The sequence below is a fragment of the Engystomops pustulosus genome, chromosome 5, assembly GCF_040894005.1.
Source record: "Engystomops pustulosus chromosome 5, aEngPut4.maternal, whole genome shotgun sequence".
In the NCBI taxonomy this organism is placed as follows: domain Eukaryota; kingdom Metazoa; phylum Chordata; class Amphibia; order Anura; family Leptodactylidae; genus Engystomops; species Engystomops pustulosus.
Window position 1 is genome coordinate 103,641,805 of NC_092415.1, and position 21,170 is coordinate 103,662,974.

Below are 21,170 nucleotides of genomic sequence, written 5' to 3' on the forward strand. Positions count from 1 at the left end.
TTGCTGTGCCCCCATAAAACAAGTAACAGCCACATGTTGGGGGGAGGGTCTCTGTACTTGGGAGAAATTGCAGAACAAATGTGTAAATTTTAGGGCTAAATGAACGTATAACCGGCACAATGTGACCATTCTAAATTTCACCTCCATTTTGATTCAATTACTATGAAGATCTCAAGGGGTTAACGATCTTCCTAAAAGCTGTTTCTGATAGTTTGAGGGGAGCAGATTTGAAAATGGGTTGATTAAATAGGGGGGTTTTGAAGCTAAATATGTAAAATTTCATTCAAAACAGTATTTATACGCAAAAGAGTAAATTCTTAAAATACGGAAAATCAATATTCTTTTTGTAAGCTGCGTGACATCAAAATAAGTTATCCAGACATTTCAAAGATTATGAAAATGTAAAGTAGACATATGGGAAATGTTATTCAGCATCTTATTTAGGTGGTAAATCTATCTGCCTGAAAATGTAATGATTTCGAGTTTCAAAAAAGTGAATTCATAATTTTTTCTTTTTTTGAAAAATAAACGCAAAATGCAAAAAATATTAGCCAACATTTACCACTAAAATGAAGTACAACTTGTGGGGAAAAAACAATCTCAGAATCTCTTTGATAAGTAACAGTGTTCAAAAGCGACGCAAGTCAGAATCCAAAAAATGGGGCTGAGCCTTAAGCTGTAAAATGGCTGCGTCCTTAAGGGGTTAAGCCTCACTGATTTCAATTTTGTGGTATCTACAATGGTCACAACAGTTTTTTTGGACATAAAATAATAAATGACTGAAGGATTTATTTTTATGTAAATTAAGCTAGTATTTATATTTATGGCCTATCTTACGATAGGTTACCCATATATGAGCTGTTTGACCTGCCACATCTGTATGCACATTTATACATAAAGCAAAGAAAATGTATATGTAAACAGAAGCAACAACAGTCAAGGAACTAAATGAAAAACAATGAAAAGACTACAAAGGAGGTTGCACAATTCACAAGCAAGTAGACTTTTTACTATTTTTTACTATTTATCTACCACCAGGAACTGGAATTATATGGTGCGAGGTACACTGGTGTGTACGACCTCTGGCAGGATCCACTGTTTTTTTTTATGCCCTTGATTTTTCATAAAAAGCCTTAAAAAATTATGCAAATGAGCCTGAGGGGAGGGGATACGCTATTGCTAATGATACGTCAGAAATTCTCAAAACCAAAAGGGGCTGTACTATTGGCTCTTTAGAAGGGTGAACTCAAAGTTGATAAAAGAGGTTCGTACCTGTGTGTGGTGTGGGGGGTGAAAGAAGGAAAAGTTTGTGGTATAGCAGATTGGAAACAGCCTATGAGAAACAGAGAGGCTTACCTCAGCTGCTACAAATGGCCATCTTGACCTCAGTCCATCTACCAGATTAATTGTACTATTTCTGGTGCAGAGTAAAGAACTGTGAGTTTGAATCAATGGTCTCCACTTGTGCTCCTGTACAGGTAGGTGCCATATTGTATGCAGTACCCCTGCATGCAGTGTTTATGCTCTTAGTAGTTATCCATTTATAGATCTGCTTACCTCGACTTCTTGACAATAGAAAATGTTTGGTTATCTGAACCATAACCAGTCCAATTAAAATGAGTGATAACAGATGATATATTCTCCAAGGAGTATAGACAAGAAACCTGAAAAATTAGAAAATGGCACAATCATGCATTTATTTTTTGGAGTATATTATATTACACATAATCCACTCCATATAATGAATGTACTATTATAGGCATCATTTATACAGGATTACTAATAATAAGGGAAGGGAATAGCAATTTTTCGATGCTTGACCGAAGCACATAAAGTCGAGCATTACATGATTTCCAAGCGGAATAGGGTAATTCAACCATTATTAAAATTTTAGTACGATAAACAGATTTACTGATGCACATGTGACTACAATGTGGTATAAAATGTTTTATAATGTATTGGATTTCTGCAACAAAAATTAGCATCTAGTTTTTGCTAATTTTTTCACATCTAGCTTGAAACATGGGGTGACAAGAGGACATGGGAGAAGCGATAAATTGTTACTATAATTTTGGGGAGAAAGAAGATCAATATCTTAAATGTAATTATTCCCAAAATCTGTAGCATTTTAAGACTGTACTTTAACCAGATGCACAATGATTGATGCTGGATGATAAATCTAGTTAAATATTAGTTTGTGTAACTAAAGTTTAAAGGGAAACTGTCATGAGCTCTTACCCCATTAAACTACTGGCCCCTTCAGGTAGATTATGACATTTTTCAACATGTCAATTCGTTTTGTTCTTGAGGATAAAAGCTGCTGCCAAACACATCTGACAGATGTTTTTCCCCTCCGTATTTGGAGTTTGCCAAAAATTATCTTAAAGGGGTTTTCCCACGAAACAAGTTAGCTTGCTGATAAGTGGGGGTCTCAGCAGTGATGGGTCTCAGGGTCCGATGGGGTCTACTGTGCCCCCGCCAGACCCCCCAGTGTTTCCCGAGATGAGCGCAGCTGGGCTGCCCCATTCATCTCTGTGGAGCTGACTGAGATTGTCAAGTGCCATACTCGGCAATGGACGTCAGCTCCATAGAGATAGATGAGTGGTCCAACGGGGAAATCCGTGAGGAGTTGCGCAGACGCAGCTCCGGGGCCGGAGCTACTGCGCATGTGCAGAACGCAGTAGATGCCGGGGGACCCGGACGAGGGCGCGCAGCTGCAGGAGCTGCGTGCCGAAGATGAAATGGTAGGCGGAGTAAAGAGGGTACTGGGGCGTGGAGTACCCTCATGTCCGGCTACTCCACGCCCCAGTAGCTGCTTAAAAAAAGTTTTCTAAAAGATAGCCAGGACGTGAGGATTAGCCCAAAAAAGGGCTATCCTCACGTCCCATTCATCCACCTACCACCCGATCTACCTTTATAGGTTGAATCGTGGTGGTAGGTTCCCTTCAAATAATGAGCTATGTCTAAATAGATGACTTTCTGGGTACAGACACTTACACATATATACTGTGCACAATGTAACATAACAATTCCACTTTATAAACTAGATCTGTACTTTATCACATAGGTATAATATGTACCGTATATACTTGCATATAAGCAGAGGTTTTCAGAACAAAAGTGTGCTGAAAAAAACCTAACTCAGTTTATACTCGAGTCAATAATAAATATTAACATTGTACTGACCTTTCCGATGCCCCCGCAGGTCCTCTTCTTGCTTTGGATGCTTCGGTGCCTCTTCGGGTCCTTCGGCTCATCTTCATGTCGTTCGGGTCCTATTCGTGTCCCATCGCGATGCCGTCGGCTCACAAACAATGACGTCGGCAAGCCGCTGACGTCATTATGTGTGCCACCCGTGCGCAAGGGGCCAAAGAGGATCCAAAGGACCCAAAGAGGAGCCAAACGAGCTGAAGGACCGGAAGAGGCACCAGAGCATCCAAGGGTATATACTGGGGGGGAGGCTATACACTGAAGGGCCTGAAAGGCTATGTACTGGGGAGTCAGGTTATATATTGGGGGGGGGCAGGGGCTGACAAGCTATATACTGGGGGCAGGGGCTGGCAGGCTATATACTGGGGGGCAGGGCTGGTAGGCTATATACTGGGGGGCAGGGGCTGGCAGGCTATATACTGGGGGGGGGGGTAAGGCCTGGAAGGCTATATACTGAGGATGCTGGCAGGCTATACACTGAAGGGCCAGACAGGCTATATACTGGGGGGCAGGGGCTGGCCGGCTATATACTGGGGGGCAGGGGCTGGTAGGCTATATACTGGGGGGCAGGGGCTGGCAGGCTATATACTGGGGGGGGGGGGTAAGGCCTGGAAGGCTATATACTGAGGATGCTGGCAGGCTATACACTGAAGGGCCTGACAGGCTATATACTGGGGGGACAGGGGCTGGCCGGCTATATACTGGGGGGCAGGGGCTGGCAGGCTATATACTGGGGGATATGGGATGGTCAGTTTTATACTGGCTGGAGGCTGTTATCAATGCATTTCCCACCCTCGGCTTATACAGAACTTACAGAAATCTTGTATGTAAGCAGAGGATTTATTTATTTGATTTATATGTAAAGGAAACCATTTTTAGCTTAGATAAGGGTGTCAGTTAATTAATAGGGCTGTATAGAAACCTTTCACTAGCTGTATATGTAATTTAAATATTAATAAAATAAAGTTTTTAACATGCTAGGTTCCAGGATTATTAAAATACAGATTAGGTCATAGACGAGCAGGAGAAATCTACCATCAGATCAAATTCTGATAGTAGATTCCTTTAACACAAAGATGGTCGGACGCATTTCTGCAGATTGCGCCTTTTTTAAATAGTTGGATTCACTGGTCTGAGTAACTGCTGTATTATTCAAACAGAAGCCTGCTCCTTGTGGGATCCTATATCTACTATTTGACTATGTGGGAAGCAATCACCCTGCGGATTGTACGGTGGCAGTGGCAATGGTACAGAATTGTACCTGCAGCACAGCTCCCTAAAGTGAGCAGCCATTTTTCGGTATTAGCATGTCTTTACCTAAGGATAACCTGTGCAGCGCTGTCTTTCTTTTTTACCTCTATATACATGTTACAGATGCGGTCCTACATAAAGCAGCTGCAGATAACTTCATACACAACCAATGTATCCGTGATCTTGCGAGTATTGAGAAGTACAAACACATAGGAGAGATTTACTAATGTATTTGGCTGATTTCATTTTTTTGCAGATATTTTTTTCTCACTGTTGGGTTATTATGCGACATTTAAGGAAAGTGCACTCAAACTTACTGTTTTTCTGAGATCTTTTTAGAAAAAACAGTCGGAATATGCAGCTTTTTATGGGAAATGTACACATTTCTCTGCAAAAGCCAAGTATAATTGAAAAACATAATTGCAAAAATAATTGAAAATAGTGCTATATTGCCCACATTGTATTTAACAGTGGCTGTGTAATACTTTTTCCTGTTACTCTAGCCTCTAGGTGTCACTGTATATAATTGTGTGATGAGGATTGTATATGGTATGCAGGGGTTGTGTATATGGTGTGTACCGGGGACTATTTATAGAGGCGGATGAGATCACCGCTGCTGCAGGAGACAATGCACTCACATGGCCTGGTGTGACAATGCACAGCAGTCCCGTGCCTCACTACTGCAGCCCCAGCAATGTGTAGTATCTATTCCATATGTACCCAATAAAAGGCTGTCCCCCCTCCTCAGCCTCTGCCAGCTGTGCCCCCTGCTTTGCCATCACCTACCAGAAGAGGAAGTTGCAGCAGATGAAGACGGCCAGGCTGTACAGGGGCCTCTGCCAGGTAAGTGGCTCCGTCACCCGCACAAGGGTCTCCCCCCAAGGGCTGCGCTCCCCGGTGTCGGCCATAGTGGCTGCGTGTGCTTTATGTAGCTGCTCGGATGCACGGTGCCCCCATGTAGGAGCGGCAGGTGGGATCTCCTCTGCCCGCCCCTCACGTCACAGTGGGCACAGCGCTGTTGCCCGCAGCTCTCTGGGGATGAGGGGTTATAATGACTACACCCATGTCTGTTCCTCACATCCTCAGTAACACTCATCAGTGACGGAGCAGCAACCCCAGCATCTCACCTCACCCTGCAGTCATATAGACATACAGAACAAGGAAGAGAAACCGTGAAAAGTTACTTTCCCTTTTATGTCAAGTTGTTATTAACCGACTGACGCACATTTATGTATGGAGTGTAGTGTATGCCGCATCACACAATGTGAGCTTACACATTGCTCCACCCAAATTATTTCTAACAGATATACAGTGCCCCCCCCCCACCCCCTTTAATCAAAATGTACATCAGTGGTGGCGAACCTATGCCAGGGGTGTCAGAGGTGGCACTCAGAGCCCTCTCTTTGGGCACCCAGGCCATCACCAAGCACAAAGGTCTCCATTCAGGACTCAACACCTGGATCAAGAAGGTGTGGACAGAGCTTGATTATCTGTAGCCCCTTAGGGAAACTACAATAATAATACACATTTCTCCTTCTTTCTCCTATATTGTAGTCCTCAGGCCACCAATACGTTTGAAACCTGTTGCTTTAAATTGGCATTTGGCCCCTTGTGAGAAATATGTGGCTTTTGATTTTAGTTTCAGCACTTGGTCCCTTATAGGTTCGCCATCACTGATGTACAGTGTCTTTCAAATAACAATATTGTGCCTGCCATGAATTATTATAGTGATTTACATATTTACTTCACCAGAACAAAGCTTAGTACATAAATACAGCACCAGTATGGAGTTCAATACATAAGTACAGTACTAGAACTAAGCTTCATACAGAAACAGCACCAGGACCAATTCCAAGTCCCTATATACATGTATACAGTATCCCAAATTATTTTGTACAGAACCCTCTAATTTACATGTATACAGTACCCTCATAATGAATAAAGACATACAGCCCCCCTTTTAATTCATATTGTGCATCCTGTAATAAATATAGATAGATACTGTGTCACCTCCCATTATTATATATATATATCCTCCCTTAGGCCGGGTCATAGCCGTCTGGAGGAGGAGTGACGCCTCCCCTCTCCGTAGAGATCCACAGCGTACAGGCTGTAACACGGGGAAAGATGGGACATGTCCTATCTTTTTCCCATGTACAATGTGGTACGCGTATCGCTCTGTGCGTCCATTGCCATCTATAAGGGACGTATGTACATACATCCCCCATACCAGGGGCGTTGCTAGGGTGGTAAAAGATTCGCGACACGGGCCAAATGCACATGTATCAAACTTTCAGTAATGCCCCCTCCTGTACACAACCCCCTTCATGTGTGGTTGGGCCTGTAACTACTGTATGTAACGTATACAGCTACAGAAACCACAGGAGAAATCCCTAGCTGTTCCATGCAGTGACAGCAGGTGATATGTTCTCTATCTTCTCCATTAGATCACAGCATCCCCATGTCTCCTCAGCCATATGTCCTCCCTGTGGAGTTCACCACACAGACATCTTATGTTCTTCATTGTCCCTACATCTTGGCCCCATAACAGTGTTATCCTGCAGCGACCCCTAATACCCTACCTCCTTTATTGTAAGGCCCCTTTCACATACATGCAGGGTCGCTTCTAGACAAAGTGGGGCCCTGGGCAAAACTAAAAGTGGGGCCCCAAAATAAAACTATTTTATGACCAGTCACAGTCAGTAAGAGTCCCCCTTTAGTATGGTAAAACAAATATGTAATATGGGAGAATTTTATAGGAGATAGATAGATGATAGGGAGATTGATTGGCAGCACGGTGGCTCAGTGGTTAGCACTACAGCATTGCAGTGCTGGTCAGCATCTGCAAAGAGTTTGTATGTTCTCTCTGTGTTTGCGTGGGTTTCCTCCGGGTCTTCTGGTTTCCTCCCACACTCCAAAAAATTACTGGTAGGTTGATTAGATTGTGAGCCCCATGGGGACAGAGACTGATCTGGCAAGCTCTGTGCAGCGCGGTGTAATCTGTGTGCGCTATATAAATAAAGGATTATTAATTATAAATATTATGATAGAAGATAAATATGAAAGATGATAGAGATTTCTAGATGCAGAACTATAATATAGATGATATATACAGCAGATAGATATGAGAGATAAATACAGTAGAAGAGAAATAGAAGGTCGGTTAATAAATAGATAGAGAAAAGGCGAGATATATAAATGGTCAGATTATAGGTGATAGATAACTAGACAGATAGATGATAAGCATCTTCACCCGGGAATTCAACAAAGGGGTATTAACCCTTTCACCAACCAGCATTTCTGGATATTTTGTCACGTTATTGACCAGAGCAACTTTTACAATTTTGACATTTAAAAATAAAATCAAAATTACAACAAAAATTAAAGTAAAACCAACAAACCACAAATTGCATTAAAGAGGTTATAGACATAGGCGCCTTCATGCAATTTTGATTCAAACTGAAACATTTTATAAAAATACTTAAAATTTGACTTTGATGGCAAATAATGTTCTCCAAACAGAACATATTCACCTTCACATCTCCTAAATGTAATAGATAGACATGTGTAGAGTTCACAAATGTCCCACATTGATATATTCACATGTGTATATTCATCAAAATATGCAGCAAAGGGAACGTTAAATCCACAGCGGACACCAAACTGTGACAGCGTCACACAAATGAATCATTGTATGTTCCCTTACACAATGGTAACCCAAAGAAATAACTGTATATGATCCATAAACCGAGCTAATGAGATAATAAAAGTCACGTTTAGATGTGCGCCATTGTATTAGCTGCACAATAACAGAACCCTCCGCGCTTCATAAGAATGAGAGTGAGAACATCATAACATGGGTGTAAGTAATGGAGGATGGTGTTCAATAAAATCTTTATTCAGGAACGTGTGTGTGTTTTTGGTGTTACATATAACTTTATGGACATGTTCTGGGCCGTGGTGTTAACGTGTAGCCACATTAGGCAAAGAGGATCAAATGTTCATCGTATCAGTCAATTTTCGCAAAAAAAAACCTATCACGAAATAAAAGGCAATAAGAGAGAAAGTGTGTTCTTAGATAGTTCTGCATAGAAAAGGGTTAAAAACATTAACATTAGTTGATGTTATTCCTTATCAGAATGTAGTAACATATAAAGTGAAATTTTCCATTATCTGTGAGGTGCAGCAGCTCATGTGTGCAGCAAATTCTCCCAGCAGCCTGAGGGCTGAGAATCTGGAGGGGGGGGGGGGGACACTACAGGGGGCTGTATCTCTGGCTCTGTGACACATAGAACCTCACTTTTTTTTCCTATTAAAGAAGAGAGTCTCCTCTTTTTGTGTTTTGTGTTTCTAAGTGTCAGGAAAACTGAGATATTAACTGTTAAACTGCCGCCAGGAGTGATTTTTATATATAAAAATCACACCTGATATTCTGACTTTAAACCTGAATATCTCTGGATCCATAGCACCTAGAAACAAAATTCAAGATTCATTTGAAAATGGGCCCACTTTGCCCATAGCGCCGGCCCTGCGTACATGTATGCTACGCCCAGGCCTGGACTGCTTGGAGGGTGGAGGATTGACCGCTCCACACATTTTTACGGAAGATCTTTTTCTCTGGTGACACAGCTGCATGCTCACCGTTCCGTGCACAATGCTCTCCTATAATGGCCGTATGCTAGCTGCAGTTCATATAGCTAGAATATGTAGCTTATGGGCACCATATACAATCACCTGAAAGGGGTCTACATATACACAGAATGTCCTCCTGCAAATACTGTTACAGAAATAATAAATACTTCCTAATATAACGTATTGTAAAGACCTATAAGTGTGCCCCCCCCCATTAATTTGCCCTCATTGTGACCCTAAACCAAATGATGCCCAGCCTAATCATGCCCACATAAAGGAGCAACTCACCTAATAATACCTACACTAATTAATGTCTGCACAGTCCCCACTAAGAAGTCCACAGTGCCCCAATGTCCTCACAGCCGACAGTAATGTCCCCCACAGTCCCCAATAAGAAGTTCTCCAGAGTCGTCCCCCCCCACAGCCCCCCTGCAATGTCTAGAGAGCCCCCTGTTATGTCCTCCATAGCCCCCCTGTAATGTCCAAAGAGCTCCAATATGTCCACAGATCCCCCTCTAACTCCCCCACAGCCCCCCTGTAATGTCTAAAAATCCCCCTCTAATGACCCCCGCAGCCCCTCTGTATTGTCCACAGAGCCCCCTCTAATGTTCCCCACAGACCTCCCTGTAATGTCCAAAGAGCCCGCTGTAATTTCCCCCACAGAGCCCTTGTAATGTTCACAGGACCCCCTCTAATGTCCCACACAGACCCCTGTAGTGTCCCTAGAGCCCCCCTGTAAGGTCCCCCACAGCTCCCCTGTAATGTCCCTCACAGTCCCCGCTAAGAAAACTCACCACAGTGCCCTGCACTTTCCCCCCACAGCCCCCCTAATTTCCCTACAGGCCCCAGGGATGTCCACAGAGCTCCCTGTAATGTACCCCTAGCCCCCCTGTAATGTCCACAGAGCCCCCTCTAATGTCCCTCACAGCCCTCCTGTGATGTTCACAAAACCCCCTCTAATGTCCCACACGCCCCCTGTAATGTCCCTCATTAAAAAGACCCCCCCACAGTTCCCAGTAATGTCCCCGCACAGCCAACTAATTTTCCCCAGAGCACCCTGTAGATCTTTTATTTTATATAAAAATAAAAAACATAACAATACAAACCAAACATAACATACAATATATACAAAATATATACAATATCTTACGTGCTGGTCCAGCCACATTCACTCCTAGCTAAAACAATAATTTAAAATACACCAAAATGAATAAACACCAAATACCACAACCCCCACCCAACCGATTGTCACACCCTCAACCAAACCAATAAACAATAAGACAAGCCACACCCACAAATAAACATAAATGACTGTAATGTCCTCCAGAGCCCCAACTTAGATGTCGTGTTTTGGACATTTAGGCGCAAATAACCGTTTTGATATTTTGATAGATCTGGCATTTTGGGATGCGGTGATACCTATTGGTGATCATTTACTAAGGATCCGAATCGCGCATTTTTGTTGGGTTTTGCCCTTGGATTTTGGCGCATGCAATCGAATTGTGGCGTATTTTGGCGCACGCGCCGGCCATTACGCGACTGAAATTGGGAGTGTGGCCATCGGAAAACCCGACGGATTCGGAAAAACCTTAGTGAATCGCTGGAAGACCCGAATCCTCGTGGGAGAACGCGCCGCTGGATCACGACAGGACCAGGTAAGTAAATGACCCCCATTGTGTCTGTGATTTTTACTATTTATTAGGTTTTATATCAGTTCTAGAGAAAGGGGGTTGATTTGAACTTTTAGGTTTTTGTATGGCCAACAGTTTTTGGCACGAAACCCAATATCATCATTTGCTTGGTGGACCTCTGTATAAACAATGAAGTTTTGGGGTCTTGTGCTACATATGGGCATTGTCAAAAAACCTGAGATAAGGCAGTTTTGAAGTTCTGATACTTTCTACAACACTCCTATTTACTGCACATTAATGACTCGCTCACACTTTGAGGCAGTTCTAAAATTTTTACACTACAACAACAATTCACAGTTGCCACCTCAAAGCAACCCGTCTTTTGACTGTCTTCACAAAATTGTCTCGGACACAGCAGATGCTAATGAAAGGTACAATATAACATATCTTTTTTTCTGTAAAACCTATTTTTTATACAAAAACACTTTGGCAGTGTATGTACTATGCTCTGTGGGGACTGGGGAGTGCTAAAAATGGGTCTCCTGGTGACAGGTTCCCTTTAAACACTCCACCAACCTTCTAGCCACCCCCACGCCAAAAAAATAGCTGCACCCTTCCCATTGAGATGCCCCCATTGTATGTAACACATGCAATACTTTTTTCCTGATATTTTATTTATCAATACAATTATCACACAAGTTAATTTGAAAATTTAACGTGTAACAAAAAAGCTGCAAGTTCTGCACCTTAAACTGCTACGGCTGCTAATTTTCTAAAAATTCATGGTCATTAGGGTAATTTTTACTATACTGATTTTAAAAATGCCTTTGTCAGCATTCAGAATCATTTCAGGACTTTATATGAGTTTAATTCACATTACCTGGCTCCCTGCCAGCAGAATGTGGTGAGAAACAGGAGTAGCAGCTGCAGCCTATGTCTCCTCATGCGTTCTTCCTCTTCTCCACACCATCCTCCTTCTCTGCTCTGCCTGCTCAACATAACAGGAAGTAGGGAGGAAGATGGATGAGTGGGGAGGAGAGGAGACTGACACACACAGGCTGCTGGACTCCCCCCTCGGGACATGCCACATGCTGCTGGAGCCAGGTAATATTATAAACTACTGAAATGATTCAGAATGCTAATAAAGACATTTTTAAAAACAGCATAGTATGGGCTATTTTAACTTGTCACCAGCTAAAAATCACAATACTGGTGACAGGTTTGCTTTAAGCATTTCAAGCTTCGTCACCCCTTACTGCACCCTGACGTTCCCCGACATCATGGTGTGGTTGTCGGTGTATGAAGGCTGTTCATGGGCTCATTGGGGGGGGGGGGGGGGGGGTACAATCCACTGCCGTAACAGGCTTGTGTTGCTGTGCAGGCAGGGCTGGTTTTATATAAAGTGGGGCCATAGGCAAAACTAAAAGTGGGGTCCCAAAATAAATAGTCATATTCAGTGAGAGGCTCCATTAGTCCTGCACAATTATAAAACATTGTAGTTTACAAACAGCAATATGGTAAGACAATCTGTAATATGGGACTGTAGGAGAATTTTATAGAAGAAGATAGGTGGATTGATGATAGAAGATAAATATGAAAGATGATATAGATTTATAGATGCAGAAATATAAAGTAGATTATATATAGATAGATGGAAGATTGATTAATCTAGATAGTAGATGGTAGATAGAAGATATATAGATAGACACAAATCTAGATAGATAATTAGATAGACAGATATTTAGCTAGGAAATAGGCAAATTAAAGGAGATAGATAACTAGACAGATAGATGATAGATATATATAGACAGGAGATATATGTTACGCATCTTCATCTAGGCATTCAACCGTGAGATTTTAAAGGAGCAATACATCCTCTGCTTATCAAGGTCCACATGCAGGGGGGTCCCTTTAGGATAGGGGCCCTGGGCAAATGCCCTGTCTGCCGCCCCCTAACACCGGCCCTGTTGCTGTGATTTTGCAGCCTGTTATAGATCTATAAGAGAATCCCCATATACTGCAATACAGTAGCATTGCAATGTATAGTATGAGTGATCAGACCCTAATCTTGACTCTATGCCTGAGAAAGGCTGTCACAACTAAAATGTCACATGGAATAAAGACCACAATTTCTTGGTCTGAAATAGTTTGTCTGTAGGGGTGAAACTTTCCATATAGAACAGAGTATAAAGTAAATAAACATAAAATCTGTTAAAAAATAAAGATTATAACTCAATTTTCTGAAGGTAAGAGCAGTCACCAATCAGTATGAAGTGAACAGTCCTTTGCTTTGAATGACTTCAGCACATCTGCGGTCACAGGACATCACTAGTCGCTAGCACTGCTCTGGTGGGATTCTTTTCCACTCTTTTTCCAGTCTCTTCCACAGTTCTGTGACTGTTGTGGGTTTGGCCATAACATCGTCACCACAGATTTTACAGAGGTTTTCTTTTGGGTTTAGATCAGGACTCTGGGATGCCATTTAATTGTTTCAATGCTTTCTGTTCCTAAAAACTGCTTCCCCCATTCTGCTGTGTGACAGCGGGAATTGTCCTTCATGAAATTTGCTGGCTTATTGATTAGTGAACGCAAGTAAGGAACTACATGTTGTTGAAAATGGTTTTGATTTCATTCATTCTGCAATGTAGCTGTATGAGAGGTCCAACTCCAGCAGCAGAAAACATGCCCCAAACATGATACCTCCTCCTCTACTTTTAACTGACTTAGTTACACACTTTGGGTTCAGTCTTTACCCGGTTTGTCAACAAACAATGTTTCCTATCAGAGCCTAATAAATGAAAATTGCTTTCTGTCCAAGCAACATGCTGTTCATAATAGTCCCAAGAGACCAAATTCTCTTAAACATTAAGACACTGTATGACAAGACAGATCCTTACCCTGTTTAGTGCTGAGCTGGAGAGCAATTCCAGCTGCAGTATGGAAACGATTACCCATGGTGATTCTCCGCATTATTCTGTCCTCTCTTGCTTTTGTCTTTTGAGGATGACCAGCCTTCTTGGGGGACTTGAAAGAATTTGTGATGATGTAAAAATGCTATATTCTAATAATCACAGAAAGACCACTTTTTCTTGCTATTGCTGATAGGGTCACCCTTTTGGACTTCACCTGGACAACCTTGTGCCAGAGGGTGTCAGTAACTCTTAATTATTTTTCATGAAAACTGGAAAGTTTAGATGCCAGTTAAATAGGGTATGTCAGATAATTAAGGAAATTAGCACCAGGTACCAGATTAACACCAATAACTTGCAACTATCTAAGAGAGTTCTTTTTCATTTATCTAATTTACATTTAATTCTATGCTTTAGAATATATACAACTTATGAAATAAGCTGAGAATACTGCTATTTCACACGTTATGATATATTCACATAGGACATTTAGTAATATATGTCGACATACTTCATACATTAATTTTTATGCGCTTCTTTAAATGACAATATCTATGGAAAAGCTTTACATATCAACAATTTTCACTTTGCTTTCATGACATGTGAGACTTTGATATCTGAAACTTGATAGGATATTTTTATTAATTACATATTTTTTTCTTTATAACATTTTTCAATAATTGACTTCAAATATGAAAAAATAAGCTTTTTTTGTCATTTTAACAAAGTTTTTTTTTAATAAGTAGTAACTTTACCCTTTTACCAAAATATGTTATAAATATGTACAGCAGTATCCCATCACACTTTCCCAGGTTCAGCTACAGATGAGGAGGGTGCATGTACTTCTGCAAAGTGAACGTGAAAGCCTCCTGGGGCTTCTTCTATATTCTGCCTTCAGCTGACAGGCAGGGGAGGGGGGGGCACTTCATACACTTATATCTCCTGAACCCTTGCACTTAGAAACACAATTCTAGGAGATTGTTCCTGGATGTTAAAGAGAACCGGAGATATCCACTCTTAAAGTTACAATAGGGAATAGAAAGCTGCACATAAAAATATTTTTTTAGTACAACTTTAAGGATGAATATCTCCGGTTCTGTTATGCATCCATACACAATCTATGGATTATATTGCCAGTGTTCTGGAGATATGGCTGTTTGAGGTTGGTCACTGTCATGACGTTTATAAACATCCTTTCTGCACTGGGCATGAGCAAATAGGACATATATAGCCGTTTGGCAGTCGTGAAGGGGTAAATGAAGTATATTATAAGTATACAATTATACCCTGTTCTATCCACTTCTGCAATATCTAAACGTTTACTTAAAGGAAACCTACCACTTGAAGTGGTAGGTGTAAGAAGGCAATACCGAGCACCAGCTCAGGGTGAGCTGGTGCTGTATCGCGGTTTAAAACACTTTTTAAACTTTATGGCCGAAGCTGCTTCGGCGCATCATGCGCGCGCGGGGCTACATAAGAAGTGGAGGAGAGCCACGCGCTCCACATCTCCCAGGAGTAATGTAGCCTAAATGTAAAGGATTAGAGGAGGCATTGGGTGGTGGCAGTAAACACCTCCTGTTGTATTATCAGTGGGGGAACAAGGGTGAGAAAATGGGTGAGACAGTGTAACAGTCTGTAAAGCTGGATTACAGAGGACCTAGGGTAGCCCCTCAGGCTCATTATCATACTTTTAAAAGATGATTTTATAAGGAAGGAGGCCATGGATAACAAATATGAGGTGACCACAGTCACTGTGCCTGGATCTATAGAACATGCTGGTTGCCCAGGTGGCTACTGATATAGTTGCCCAGGTGGCTATTGCTGTATAATATGTAGGTTGACTAGATGGCTACTGCTATATAACATATTGCAAAAGGATTTCTATACTTGCCTATCTCAGCACCTCTATCTCTATCCCTCATTTCCCACTCTTCTTTTGCATTTGCTGCCTGCTCTTGTCATCTGTGTGGTGATTGATGCTAGCAGGAACCGGGAACACACAGCAACAGACAATGTGATGAAAATGAAACAAAGTTGAATTAAATGTCAGCCAAAATTTATCCAGAACAATGGGAAAGATTAAGTCCTACAGTCAACAATTACTTCAGGTTATTGCTGCCAAAGTTGGCTCTACACGCTTGATTCATGGGGTGTACTAGTAATTATTCATTCATGTCTTCTCCGTTTTTGCCTAGTTTTTTTTGTTACAGTAACAGTACAGTAATTTGCATCCTTTTTTCTTGAACCTCCCTTCAAAGTTTGCCATGATTAAGTTTTCTGCAGTGTTCCCCATGTTACCCCATACCACACCCCACCAGTCCCCACCAGGTGTAGGAAATAGCCTAGAGTAGATTGCCACATTTTTTTTAACAAACCGAGTTTTTTTAAAATGTTGCAATTTAACTAAAGTTTAACACCTGAGTGAAGTTGGCCCCCCCACCTTGCCAAATCAAACAAAATTGGTGTCAAACGTTTGTGCTGGTTTGTGCAGCAGAAATTTTCGTTTGTGCCGCTACCGTTTTTAAGATATTCATGAAAGTTTCCAGAGGTCATCAGAGGTCAACTAGCCCCCCCACATTGCCCAAACCAAACTGGTGCCGAACAATTCTGCTACGTTTGTGCTGGTTTGTGTTGCTCAATTTTTTGTTTGTGCTGCTTTTGTTTTGAATAAATGAACAAAAAATTTAAGTTCAAAAGTTCAACTAGCCCCCCCACATTAACCGAATCAAACAAAACTGGTGCCGCTATCATTTTTAAGGTATGTTCAGGTGTTTACATAGGTTAAAGGAGTTTAGGATGAACTGGTAAAAAACAAACCTAGTGACACTTCCCTGGTTTGATCACCAGGGGGAGCTAGCAAACACAATGTACTTTGGAAGAAATGAACTCTGATGACCTCTGGAAAAAAGTATGAATATATTAAAAATGATAGCGGCACAAACGAAAATTTTTGCTGCACAAACCAGCACAAACGTAGCACTAACGTTTGACACCAGTTTTGTTCGATTCGGTTAATGTGGGGGGGCTGCTTGAACTTTTGACCTTTCATTTTTTGTTCACGTATTCAAAACAAAAGCAGCACAAACAAAAATTTGAGCAGCACAAACCAGCAAAAACGTAGCAGAATTGATTGGCACCAGCTTTGTTTGGTTTGGGAAATGTGGGGGGGCTGGTTGACCTCTGATGACCTCTGGAAACTTTCATTAAAATCTTAAAAACGATATTGGTGTGCCCCATGACATCAGGGTGCATTGATCAGTTGCCATGACAGCCGGGAGTTTATGTCAATCTCCCAGGCCTGTCTTTAGGCAGCATCTGTAATGGTCTGTGAGTAAGATATACAGTAGAATCGCAGTATATGGTGGGAGTGAGCAGACACACTAGGGGGTCTAAAAATACATTACCCTAAGGCAGTGATGGCAAACCTTTTAGAGACCGAGTGCCCAAACTTCAACAAAGACTTACTTATTTATCGCAAAGTGCCAACACAGAAATTTAATTTGTGATTTATTCTCCCTTTTCTGTCACAGTTTTCATTGATACCAGCCCCTGAGGACACCAATAAAGCAGAAAATAGTCCCAGGTAGAGCGGTCACTTTAAAATAGATCTGTGCACAGCAAGTCCTGGGCTGTCTGATACTGCAGGAAGATACCTGGAGTCATCTCTGGTGATGGCCACAGCAAGGACTCTGAGTGCCACCTCTGGCACCAGTGCCATAGGTTAGCCATCGCTGCCCTAAGGGGTCTAAAAATAAAGTAAATTTTTTTTTTAATTACAAAAAACAGAAAAGTTCAAATCACCCCCCTTTTCCTAGAACTGATATATAATTAAATAAAAAAAGTAATATCCTAAATCATGTTAGGTATTGCCATGTCCCGAAATGCCTGATTTATCAATATATATATTTATTGTACAGTCCCCAAAATAATAGCAATGAAAATTGCTAAAAAAAAAATGTCAAAATTATTAGCGTCAGAATTGGGCTAAATCAATATTTTTTTGTACAAAAGGTTTACATTTTTAAAAATCTATAATAATATAAATGAATTTTTTTTTACCAATTTCACAACATATGGAATTTTTTTCCAGCTTTCCAGTACAAGTCATGGAATATTAAATCGTCACTAGGAATGACAATTTGTAAGTAAGAGTGCTATCAAAAATCGATGTGTACATTATTTATGTGTATCAAATTAGAAAAATTAAAGTGAATAATCTAAAGAGGAATCTAAATCAAATCAATATGCAATGCAATCTTCTTCTTTCTTAGGAGAAAGGAGAATTTGAGCAAGCCTTCATCCCCAGAAAATATTTCTCCAAGAGCTTTGGAACATTCTCCTCCAGAGGACTTTTGTTTGTTCACTTCATTTTCTTAAAGGGAACCTGTCCTTAAGGGAGTCCTTAAGCGTTAAAAAGTATAATCATGGATGTACATGTGTCCAATTGCTGTTTAAATGAATTCTCTACTTGTGAACTCTTTTTAAAAAAATACTTTACTGTACTGGCAGGTGCACCGCTCATGCACGGTAAATCACTAAGGATTCTGTGACGTGGAGCCAAGGAGAGGATAGGAGGGGTGGTGGTCTAAAGCTGAGCGGTCCGAAGGAGACTGAGTATAGCTTGACTGGACAACTCCGCTCCCCCCGTATCTTTGACTGGATATCTGGATATATAAGTGCTGCAAACCCACCATAATGAGGACATATTCTACAGAGATGTTCTCAATATATTTAGCAAGGGAAATAGCTTTAGTGAATTTGATTTTATGTTTGTGTGATGTTTTGTGATCACAGATGGAATTGAGGTTCATATTCATGTCCACAAATGTCTTACAGGAATTACAGCTTATTGGATTTTTCATTGTTTCTTTATCTTCAGGGTACAAAATATTTGCTTCAGTTTAAACACTGATCACATACTGTATTTTAATTCCCAACTACCTCATCTCCATTGTAGAACTGATTGCACATGCTCAGTCTGCTGGGAATCCCTAGCTCGGTTCAAGTGAATGCTAGAATCACGTAGAAGTTTTTTTTTTTAAGAATCACACAGATTTCTCCACATATTTCTTAATAAACACATAAGAAATAAAAACACACAAATACACATTAAATACAATATTTAATTGACAATTATATTACAATGAAGCACATCTTTAATACATAGCAATTTCATCGCTTTATTGAAAACAGTTTTCTGTGTGTGTGTCTAACCACAGGGTGCTGCTTCATATTTAAATTTTCTATAGAAAAATAAAGCACTCACATTTACCTATTTACAAGCATTTTATCAAAGTTATTATGGCAAAATGTAGCAAGTAAAGACATTTGCAGAGCAAGTGCTACTGATATTTAAAGTGTAACTACATTTTCAATAAAATGAATAAATAATGTAAATCATAACAGTAAACTTTGTTATACTTTATTTGAGAAATATTTTTCCATGTCTTCAATACACTGAACACTGCAGAGAAACACGCCCAACAAGCACTCACATAGTCAGTGAATGGAGCAGAAGACCGCTGTCTGTAGAAACTTGGGGCAACCCCTTTAATAGAGTAAATTACATAAGTTCCCAATATCAACTGCTCTATTTGTTTCTAAAACAAATTAGCTTCAAAAGTTTAGTGTAGAATATTATAGTAATGTATTATACCTGAAAATGCTCCTGGATCCCTACTGCCCTCCCTTTGTTCCTACTTTTATAAAAATAGATTCTGTTTTTTTCCCTACTAGCTGATAGATCGGAAGATGGACAGTCTTCTCTCCTCACAGAGCTGAATCATCGAGGGAAATATTCTCTACCCAAGAGTAAATCTTTAGCCTCCTGCCGTATCTATCAGTGGTGTACAGACTGGAGAAGGCTGTCAGAAGCAGTGTTAATAAGTAGCAGAAAACTGTGACATAGAAGCATAAAGTTTACTATTATAACCTGCACTATTCATTTCTGAAAAAAAAATTGCCAGGTTTAGTTATCCTTTAAAGTATCTCCATAAAGAAGGCAGTTTATAAATTGGACTCTTTCTAGTAACTATGTCACCTCTTAACTAAAATACAGCAGTCAGGGATGTATACTGGCTACAGTAAGTAATACAAAACGGTAAAACTGGCATTATACCATTCATAACTCTTAATCTCCACATGTAAATGATCAAATAAAATAGGCACACATCATTGCACATTATCATTCCCTTTCATCCAATACCTGCAATAAAAAGTATTTACAAGACTGTTAAATTTACACACAATAATAAAGCAAAAATACAAATTTGTATCACAAAATGGATCCTGGGGAAGGCTGCCTGCAGCTATCCAATACTCTTGTTGACGAAACCGGGAGAAGGTTTATTTTGGAGGCATCTGGGGGTATCCGGTTTATAGGCACATCTGCATTCAAAGCAGGGTCTAATAATCTAAGGCATTGCTTACAGAGAAGAAATAAACTTTGGGATCTTGCTGTGACTAATAATAGTTTAGGCACTTCATCATCCTGACTGCTAAGACAGCCTAGACATGAGTTGAGAATTGTTTAGCTACTTATTGCTAAGCACCTTTCAAATAGAGGTGAGGTCCATACTATGGTCAGAATGAGGCATTGTCTTCACCTAGAACTTCCCTGGCTTCCATGGCTACTTTCTGATCGTGTGGTGCTGTACCTCTTCTTCACTATCATACTGATGTATGCCTTCATCAGCTTTGCAATATCAACCACCTTTATCAAAGAGAGAAAAAAAATTAAGTTAGTGACATGTATATACAAATATTCTGATTTCAAAGGTTATTGGACAAATGAATGTATTTGTCATAAATTTACATAATTAGCAGCCTGGAGGCTGGACTAATTATAACGGTCTTTTCTAGGTGATCCTGGCGTGTCAAGATTAGCAACAGATAGCGCTGGCATCAACATCAAGAGGCGCGGAGGTGAGTATTTTTAGGTGTTCTTTAAATGGTTGATTACCTTCAAAATATATTTAAAGGGCCCCCTCACCAGGCTTTACCCCACAAAATGACTAGCCCCCTCAGGTAGGGTATTGGATATCCCTTCTAGAGTTCCCTCTTTAATTTGAAATCTCTATAAAAAATCTTCTCAAATATCATATGAAAATGAGCATAAGCCCTTATCTTCAGGTCTGTATACCTAGAAACATGCAAAAATTATATTTGATGAAGATTTTGAAAAATTCTCGATTTTCGAAATTCCAAATGTTCCACTCTTTCAACACATAGTCATAACAGCAAAAATACTTGATATCTAACATTTCCGGAATGTCTGTTTTATGTTGACATGGTTTTTTATGCATTATCTCATTTTTGTAGAATGTTCTGGGGCTTTGACCTTTAGGTGCGATTTTTCACATTTTCATAAAAAACGCTAACTCATGCTTTGAGGGACCTGCTCAGAATTCAAGTCACTTTGAGAGGCCTAAATAATAGTAATACCCCATAAATTACCCTATTATAGAAACTACACCACTCAATATATGTAAAACAACTTTTGAATTTTTTTGGCTAAATGAAGGTATTTTTTAATAAA

The 21,170-nt window shown here is 40.5% G+C and overlaps 2 protein-coding genes and 1 long non-coding RNA gene across 3 annotated transcripts in view; 1 reads left to right on the plus strand and 2 right to left on the minus strand.

Moving 5' to 3' along the window:
* The window catches only part of RETREG1 (reticulophagy regulator 1), a 61,026-nt gene extending 55,549 nt beyond the window's left edge, over nt 1-5,477 (minus strand). Inside the window, exons 1-2 of the mRNA XM_072152786.1 lie at nt 5,248-5,477; nt 1,558-1,664 (exon numbers count right to left, since the gene is read on the minus strand). Of these exons, the coding sequence (XP_072008887.1) occupies nt 1,558-1,664; nt 5,248-5,369 (229 nt within the window). The 5' untranslated portion in view covers nt 5,370-5,477. The remainder of the gene's footprint in view (nt 1-1,557; nt 1,665-5,247) is intronic.
* LOC140133109 (uncharacterized) lies at nt 5,068-19,246 on the plus strand. Its single transcript, XR_011855796.1, has 3 exons — nt 5,068-5,304; nt 17,724-17,774; nt 17,905-19,246. It is a non-coding gene; the product is annotated as an uncharacterized lncRNA (long non-coding RNA).
* Nucleotides 19,247-19,340: 94 nt separating this feature from the next.
* Nucleotides 19,341-21,170, minus strand: part of MYO10 (myosin X) — a 71,885-nt gene continuing 70,055 nt past the window's right edge. Inside the window, exon 38 of the mRNA XM_072154760.1 lies at nt 19,341-20,345. Coding sequence (XP_072010861.1) covers nt 20,235-20,345 — 111 coding nt within the window. The 3' untranslated portion in view covers nt 19,341-20,234. The remainder of the gene's footprint in view (nt 20,346-21,170) is intronic.